Here is a 9,860-nt window from a genome sequence, read left to right on the forward strand (position 1 = left end):
GAAAGTCTACATCAGGTTATCTCTACACTTTTGCAGGGGGAGCTGTGTCATGGCAGTCAAGATTACAGAAGTGTGTTGCTTTATCCACTACTGAAGCAGAGTACATTGCCGCAGCGGAAGCGGGTAAGGAAATGTTGTGGTTAAAGCGTTTTTTCACAGAATTGGGCATCAAGCAAGAAGACTACAAGATACATTGTGATAACCAAAGTGCCATGGATTTGAGCAAAAACTCAATGTATCATTCCCGTACAAAGCACATTGACATCCGCTATCATTGGATACGCGAAGTAATAGATCAACAGTTGCTGAAACTGATGAAGATCCACACAAAAGAGAATCCAGCAGATATGCTAACAAAAGTTGTTGCTCAAGAGAAGCTGAAGCTATGCAAAGACATAGCTGGAATAGATGGCAGATGACCATCAGTTTTAAATGCGGCTGGAGGGGGAGAATTGTGAAGTCCAGCCGCACCAACCACAGCCACCATTTTGGACAGCCACCATTTTTGACACCACTGCACCGAAAATGGATTGTTCAACAATTGTGGGCTCTGCAGAGGCTGTTGTAAGCCTATAAATAGGCTCCATCCCGTTGCATACAATACAAACCAAGTGAGCAAGCTCAATATTATCCCAAGTGAGGAATATTGAGAGAAAACTCCGAGAGAGAGAGTGTTTAAGTTCCAGAGAGAGCTTGAGAGAAGAGTGAGCAATTCCAGAGAGAATTGGAGAGTGCAGAGAGAGGTTCCACGTGAGAATCCTCCATGAGAGAAGTTTTTATTTTTGTATTCTATTTTTAAGAGATTAATAGAATTTTTTTTTATTTTTCTTCTCATATTTGTTCTCTAAAGTGGTCAGAGAACCACAACAAGACATTCGGTAATTTAATTTATCCTTTCTTTTAAAAAAAAAATTTTAATTTAATAGAATCTTCAGAAATTCGTGTGAACATTTCCACCTAAAGTTTTGGATATATTAATGGAAACCATATAAATTTTTACATGGAACTATTTAGCATTTTGAATTTTTAAATTTTTGTTTCATGCAATTTTTTATTCAAGAAAAATAAATTTCCAAAAAATTTGATGGAAATTTTTGATATTTTGAATTTTGTTAAACTGTAGAAATACACTACTCTAAAAAAGTGTCCGTATTTTTTAAAATAATTAAATAAATTTCAGGAAAACAGAGTAAGCCCACGGACACAGAGTCCCCTTCCTTGCCAAGAAGACAAAAATCAAATTAGAAAGACAGGGTAAAAAAATAAAATAAAATAAAATAAAGCAAGAAAGAAAAAAAAAATCATCCAACACAAGCACAATACTTTCAAACTCTCACTCAGCCATGCTCAAAGAACACCAAATTTAAAGGTGTTAACAAAAATCCTACTCTCCTCTGTGCATGGAATATTGTTATATATTATAGTTAGCTAACACATTGTCGTGGCCATCATGATCAACTGGTTGCTGCTTGATTAAAAAGAAAATAATCGAACAACTACTATCATTAACGTCTCTCCCAAAATTTGTCTTCCTTCCATTTCCCGAACATATCCACATTGGGTTTTAGTAGCTAATTTAGAAAAATATACCAAGCTGACAATAGAATGAATCCGTCCGCACCACATGGAGAGGACATTGTGCGTTTCCTTTTTTCCATTTAAGGAAACGGTTCGTTGGCAACCCATTTGCCCAAAAAAAAAAAAAAAAGAAGAAGAAGAAAACCACATCCTTCTTAATTTGTTTTTATATGTGCCTATATAAGAAGCACATTAAGTACACTCCCTAGCTACTTTCCACCATTTATAAAATCTTGGTAGAAATTCTTTTTTTTTTTTTTTAATACTAATTTAGCTAAATCATCACTACTGTCATATTTGACTGCTAGACAAGGTAGGAATATTTGACTGTTAAATCGTCATTACTGTCATATTTAGTTCATAAAAAAATTTAAACAGCAGAGAGAAAAATGCAGAGTGAGAGAGAAGGAAACTTACATAAGATTAGAGAGGAAGGAACAGGATGGTGAGCTGTTGGGTGGCAGAGAAGGAAAACTGGTGGGTGGTGACCTGCTGGTTTAGGGATTTTAGGACAGAGAATGATGAACTCTGCTAGGAAGGAAGAGAGAGGAAGGAAGAGGTTTTTTTTTTTTTTTTTTTTTTTTGAAAAGGGTTGCCAATGTACGTTTCATTAAAAGAAAGAAATGGATGTGGGCTTTTTTTTTTTTTTTTTTTTCCTTCTCAAAAGGGATGCCAACTCACCGTTTCATTCAATGGAGAAAAGGAAACGGACATCAATGTCCTCTCCATGTGGTGTGGATGGTTCATTCTACAGTATTTATGTATATATATATATATATATATATACATAGAGAGAGAGAGGAAGATTTTATGATGAGGACTATTCGGATGGAGTTGTGTGTGAATTAAGGAAAAAACCGACACAAAGCCGATATTTTTTTAGAAAAGCTGATTTTTTATTTATTTATTTATTTTTTTTTGTGTAGCATTGGTTTTTCTCTCAAAGAAAAATCAACATTTTTTTCTTTATGTAACATAGATTTTTTGTTGGTCTGTATGCAATTCAATCCGAACGGTCCTGATCATAGAAATACTATATATATATATATATATATAAAGGGGAACACGTTTATCATTGATTTCAATATAAAAAACTTTTTTTTTTTTTTTAAAGTTTATTAAAGCCTAATTGTAAAAGTAGCCTTATAGTCCATGACATTGACTTATTTGGACGTTTCATTTTTCTTTCTAGTTATAAGGGCTTTTGAGTTTGTTAGATTAGATTAGCTATCAGACAATTATAAATGTAACTACGTAAATGCCTATTTTGGAGCAATTTAAAAATGGCTAAAAATATTTTTAAAAGGATAAAATCAATTCCTATAATATTTGGAAAAAAAACTGTTTAAATCACATTTAGTAATTTTTTTTTTTTTTTTGAAAAATCGCATGTAGCACCAAGTAATTCTTAAGAAATCACTTTGTTTTATGACGTGATCCCTTGGAATCATTCTTAAATGGATCAGTAATATTTGTACATTCTTAATCAAAAGAAAATTTTATTTTCCTTTGTTGGGGTGAGAAAAATATATTTGTATATATTTGTATTTTAAAGTAATTTAGTTAAATATATTGTTTACAAAGAAGGATAGTTAATACTATTCCCATATCATTAACAGATCTTGGATCTTATGCATGGGAATTTTTATTTATTTGATATTTTGTAATTATGACAAAAAAAAAAATAGATGTTTTGTAATTTTACTTATACATATATATATATATATATATATACACACGGTGTCAAGTTAAAAGTATCGAATCCCCTCTTTCTAAATGCAAATGTAGACCACAATATTAATTTTAAACAATGATTTCTAGCATGGATATCGTGTATGCAGACCCTCCGACCCAACAACAATTGGTGGTACTCCAAGTTCTGCCATCTTGCTTAAAGTTTAAATATTTTACCAACCCATCTTTAGCATCTGGGTTCTGATTTTTATTTCTTTGTCCCAACAAATAAAAAAAAAAAAAAAAAAGCCTTTTAGCAAGTAGCGGCCATAAGAAATTTAATCTCCTAAGTGGGTTAGATAACATTAATGATCAAATTAGTGAAACAAAAAGTCAGTTTCTTCTTTTCTCATTATATTTTTAGTTGGATATATTTATTACGATTTACACCGAATAAGCAAAAATATATATATATATATATATATATATTCCTTGGATCGTCTTTCAATCAAGTATAGAAATTTAAAGGTGATTGAGACAGAGTTGGTGGAAAAAATTGGCTAAAACCCCAACTGTAGCTTGGAAAAGTAGGAATAGGACGGGCCAAAACGCATAGCATAGCATGTGCATATATGCTAGTTTTTCTCCTCGTGCGGTGTGCAACACTACATGCTTAGCATTTCATCACCAAAAAATAATAATAATAATAAAAAAGAAAGCAAAAAAAAAAAAGGAAAAAAGGAAAATCATTCTAGCATAGCATCCTGAATTCATCTCTTTTAATAGATAAAAATCTAGTAATTTATCGATTTTTTAACATATTAAAATATTAATTGATATCTAAAAAGCTATCTACTCTATCTATAGGTTTAGCACCTTTGATATGGTCTACTGTGGTCGTGGTACACACTTTCTTCTAATGTGAAAATCTACCAGCAATAATTTGAACTGAGACGTGACTTGTCAGTGCACCAAGAAGACACGCTTCACATTCTGATTTATTGGCTTTATAAAAATATTAAATATCCAGAAATTATGTTGTTTTTAATTACTTTTTATCCATAGCCCACATACATTATTAGGACGTGATTCTGTTTCTGGTTGCTTCTTTTTTTATTTTTCATTGTAATTTTTCACCTTTTTGCTTAATTTACCTTTAATTAATTACCCACATGTTCTAATTCGATAAAATAATTAATAATATAATTTTTTTGAGCAATCTTTCTCTCTAAGGTTTGACAAACTTATCAATGACTAATTTATTAAAAGTTTAAACAGTTAGAATCAGAACGGACATAAGATGATTTTTTATATTACTCTTTAAACTCTACTTTCAACAAGTACTTTTAATCTTTTTTTTTTTTTTTTGGGGGTGATTTTTTATATTACTCTTTAAACTCTACTTTCAACAAGTACTTTTAATCTTTTTTTTTTTTTTTGGTTTAATCCTCTTCTTGATTTTATTGGTAATGTTAATTACACATCATCCTTAGTAGTGTCTTCTATTTGTCTATTTTTTTTTCTTTCTTTTTTTTGGAATTATTTTCTGTTCGGTGTTAATATTTTCAATTAAAGCTATGGAGGGAGGTTGGTCATTGTGGTGGGCTCTGGGCCAATAACGACGAGTCTCTCCGTCCTGCCATTGAATATTCTTAAAGAATATAATTTCCTAAAATTGAAAACCTACCAAATATAAAAATAATTATGCCATAGAATAGTTATTCTATTCATATAGTTACCCGAATACCAAAGATGTCCTAATGTATAAAAATGAGCAAAGCCCCGAAAACTAATTTGTATGAAGCAAAAGAGACATTTAAGCATATAGGAAATAGGGAACAACCATATAGTTACAAACACAAAGGTTTAATTTGTAGAAAACACTAAGATAGCATTTCCATACTACAGAGAGACATACTCCACATTCCACACTCCATTCTTCACATTATTTAGTGGCAATCTTATTATCAACACAATAAAGATTACCAATTTATTGTAATGCTACCAACTAGTGCACATCACATTCACATAACGCATATCTTACAAGTGGCAATATCCAAATGCCTTTCTTAAACCTTCAACTAGAAGAGAGAGATAGCCGTTTCTCCAAATTAAACATCCATTTCAATGGTGTGCCTCGAGAGGATCATCAACGTGGCAACACTTATAGCTGGTATAAGTCTTCATAACACGATGACACTCAGGGCATGGCATGGTCTCCGGCACCTTTCCGGCATCATTTGGGATGTCGAGGCGGCTACAATGGCGAATAATAGAAAGAACATTGTTATGGTACTCCTTGAAAGCAGTCTCAAAGGCCTTCTCTTTGATCTGGCCCTTCCATTTCTCGAACTCATCCACCACCCTCAAGATTGTGAATCCATGGCCAGTGACCACCACTTTGGACCCTTTGCTAAGCAGAGCCCAACCGCTCTCGTTCTTATAGGAAAGCAGCTTTTGGACTTCCTTTGACACAGAGTCCACATGCTGATGATGAATCTGGGTGAAGAACAAGCTGTCAATCCCTTTCCAGAATCTCTCTATAATACCCAAATCTTCACCTCCTTTGCTGCCTTTTCCAACACCAAATAACTCTATGTTGATCTTTGCGTCTTTAAGGACAGGGTCAACCACGGTGTTTGAGCACTCTTTCTGAACTGTTGGATCCAATCATTGTCCTTCCCTCCATAAAAGAAAATGTACTTTTCCTCTTTGATCTGTTAATTTGTTCCACATTTGGTTAACAATAAATACAATCTTATAAAAAATAAAATAAAAAATAAAAAACAATTAGATGCATTTAATTTATATAATGTGTATATGTGTCTTACCCAAATTGGAATAGTTGGATCAATGTTGTTGACTATAGGTTCGATCCAATTAGGATGAACTGTAATACCATCGATCGTGATCGTATCGAAAGGAAAGGCTTTCATTCCATATATGCGAATTGCGTCCAAAGCATTAAGATTTATGGGCCTTCCATGCACGTTGAGCACCACGACGATTGGCTTACCCTTGAAGTTCCATTCTTGCTTGATGAATCTCAAACCTGCTATGGGAGAAAAGTATTGCACAACATACCATGGCATCTTACTCCTTAAGATCTCGAACTTCTTTTTAAGTTCCTCGGTCCACTGCTCTACTATTGGAATCCAAACAATATTGTAAAGATTGTTGTTCTTGATTCCTTCATGAATTGGTTTCAGAATGTTGATATCTTCTTCGGAGATGTCTAGCCTAGAAATGAAGAGTAACACATTTTTCCTCCTCAAGATATCGATGGCAACCTGGTGTGGCACCAAGTGAACAAAATTGGTGAATTAACCATTCGCAAACCACCTTAAATAGGTCCTCTGCTTTTTTTAATTTATTCCTTTGATGTGAATAGTAGTTACTATGCTATTAATTTTTACATGTCCTCTGCTTTATTTTCTGAACATTTACATTCAGAAACAGAGAAAGGCATTAATTTTATTCTGCTGTCATATTTTCATGGTTTTTTAGGTTTCTTTTAATTTCTTCAAAAACCACAAAAGCAAAGAACAATAAAGAGGTGAAGTGGCCACCAAAACAAACCGTTGTCTTAGTGGAACCATCAATTATAGGCTGCAAATCATCCTTGGGAAAGACCAGGGCTTTGAGAATGGGCAAGATTGCGGTGCAGCTCCTAAAAAGTATACATAGTCTCGTAAAGTTATGAAGCTCCTCTGCAACACAGTAGAAAATTTCTTCATATCCCATTAAACAGACAAGAAAAGGTATATATACATCTACACCTAAGAAAAGAAAAAGATCAATAAGCAACCCACCAATTTGTTTCTTGCATTTTACTAGCTGAATCTTCAGTTTACTGAAGATATGGTGAATCTTTTCAGCATAGGGTGTGAGATCATGATGCTTGTCCCTGAAGTAATCAAAACCCAGTATAGATATGTAAAATATAAAAAGAGGAATAACAATATTGGGAGAAGAAGAAATTAAACTTACTCATCACTGGTGAGGATGGTAATCTTAGTAGCACAAGCTACAATGGAAATGATTACCCAAAAGACATCCACAGGGATTTCTTGCAATGCTGTCGCCAATCCTGCTACATCTTTAAAATAACGAGTAGAGAGATCCTGGAGCTCGAAGATGTTCTCGACCACTTGAAGAGTGGTTTTGATTAGACCATTTAGCTCAACAATGGCATGCCTGCGTTTTTGGAGGTTGGCAGGATTGAGAGTAATGATTGGAACTCTCTTAAGGATGGCTAATGATTTGGCGAGTTGGTCAGATTGTTGAAGCTGGACAAGGTGCCAGAATTCTCCGTATTCCAAAGCGAAAGCCGCCAGAGTCAGCACTGCCTTTGCATCCCATGAGTAGTCTGAGAGATTGTTGAGTATTGAGAGAGTTGATTTCAGGGCAATTTCTTCTCCAGGAGGCTTGCATATTAATTTTAATTTCATATTAGTTTTATTAGTTTTGACCATATTATCAAAATTTAATAAGATTTTTAGGGGCAGAAATTAAAAATAGATGGAAGTTTAAAGACCTCGCAGCCAATGGTCCTGAGAGTGCATAATGGTGAACTGAAGTTGGATTTTGGTGGCTTCTCCTCTATGGTTTCCACATGAACTTGGGTCCCCTGCAGTTGGCAATTAGTTACTAATTAGTGACTGTTAGTTTTTTTGCAGCGGAATGTTTTAATATGATCAAGGCTGCAATTTTGGGTCGATGAAATATTTCACTTAAAAGCTTGGAAAAATGAAACTATATTGGAACACCTTCGATGAAAATTTTGTAAATTCAGTTTCTTAATAGGTGTTATTTTCAAGAAAAACAAAATTCCAAAAAAAAAAAATTTTGTGGAAATTTTTGCTATTTTGAATTTTGTTACAATTTTAGAAGTACATTACTCCAAACAATTTCTTTTTCAAATGATTAAAAAATTCAAAAAAAATTAGTCAGCCACAGGGCCGCTTTGTCAATTGTGTCAAAAAGACAAAATCTAATGCTAAAATTGAGAAAAATGAACCGTGCCCATCCAAATATAGGTGTCACTCCTATTTAATTTTTGATAGATGACTTATCTAATGCTAAAATTGAGAAAAATGAACCGGTTTTACATAGGGAAAAATTGAGAAAAAAATTTTCTTGACTCTACCTAGGGTGAAATTACTCTATATATATAATATGTACCTGCACAGTGCTATCGACAATCTGTGCTGAACGCTTGATGATGTTTTGGACGGTGTAAAAGAGAGAATCAACGTCTAAGGAGTTGTCTGGATGGGAATGGGTATGGGTTGCTGATATATGCTCCAAGACATTGGAATCGGACATGGTAAAGAGGTTAATTGGCTTTCCATCAATGAGGTGCTGATCAATTGGCTCCCCATCAATGAGGTGCTGAGCACTTGTGGTGACTGTACTGGTCACCTGCCCTACCACACCTAGAGCTGTGCTAAACATGATGAAATATGACTGATTAATTGAGTTTTTGGAGGCACAATATAAGAGACTAGTGGATTAGGTCTTTTTTGTGTTGGTGAATTGGTAGCAATTGGATAGGCTATTTATAACCAGATTTTCCAATTTAAGACAAGTTTTGAAGGGCCCATTTATAAAATAGTCTTTCCAGATTACACTATACGATTGGATATTATTGATTAGAGTCTACATATGGCCAAAGAGGAATACGTTTATCTTTGATTTATTATGAAGCCAAATTATAAAAGTAGCTTTAGAAAGTGACGTTGATTCATTTGGACTAACAGAAATTTTAATATTGAAAAAATTGATTAGTTTTTTCAATTTTATATTGAAAAGAATAATTAATTAATTAATTAATGAAAAAATTAGTCAATTTTTTTAATTTTTAAATTATTTATTAATCAATTTGAGAATTGCACTAATCTTAAACAAATTTTTGATTAAGAGCTTAATGTGGAACGCTTTAAATTCAAGAATCTATATGCAATTTAACTAAAATAAATAGTATTTAAAGTGCAATTAACTCTTTTCTTTTTTTTCTTTTTTCTTTTTTTTCCTACTATGAGGTTTTACAGTTAGTTTTTTTTTTCTTTTTCCTTTTTGCTTAAATTTTCAGTTAGTTATATTAGATGAGCTATTAGTCAATTATAATATTTATACATTCTTAACGAAATGAAAAATAGATTTTCTTTTTTGTTTTGTTTTTTTTTTTTTTTTTTTGCTAAGGAAAAAATTATTATATTTTCAACAGGTTTAGTTAATATTTAATGTCTAAAGAGATGAAGAGTTAATGATATTCCATATCATTAATAGATATTATGATTACTTAATCATTGATATCTTGTAATTATACTTGCATATAGCTAGACATACGAAACGGCTTTAAAATACAAGTCTCCCCCTTTTTCTCTTTTTCTCTGTGCAAACCTATTCTACCAATATCAATTTTAGACAATGAATTCTACGATGGAGATCCACTATTAGGAGCCTCCCAACAAGCATAGATATTGGTGTTGGATCTTTGACATCTTGATTAGAGTTCAAATATCGTATTAATCCATATACTATCACCCGAGTTTTGATTATTATCTTTCTATTCGAAAAGATAAAAAATAAAATTTTTAGTCAAT

The 9,860-nt window shown here is 32.8% G+C and overlaps 1 protein-coding gene across 1 annotated transcript; it reads right to left on the bottom strand.

Annotated features, from left to right (window-relative positions):
- Positions 1 to 5,117: 5,117 nt before the first annotated feature.
- LOC125423512 (protein SIEVE ELEMENT OCCLUSION B) lies at positions 5,118 to 8,766 on the bottom strand. The gene is given in 8 exon segments (XM_048477987.2): positions 5,118 to 5,889; positions 5,892 to 5,969; positions 6,084 to 6,542; positions 6,832 to 6,962; positions 7,065 to 7,159; positions 7,243 to 7,679; positions 7,790 to 7,882; positions 8,437 to 8,766. Coding segments are annotated over 8 exon segments (2,079 nt in total). The 5' UTR covers positions 8,710 to 8,766; the 3' UTR covers positions 5,118 to 5,376.
- Between the last annotated feature and the right edge of the window lie 1,094 nt (positions 8,767 to 9,860).

Source organism: Ziziphus jujuba, chromosome 3, assembly GCF_031755915.1.
Source record: "Ziziphus jujuba cultivar Dongzao chromosome 3, ASM3175591v1".
Classification (NCBI taxonomy): Eukaryota; Viridiplantae; Streptophyta; class Magnoliopsida; order Rosales; family Rhamnaceae; genus Ziziphus; species Ziziphus jujuba.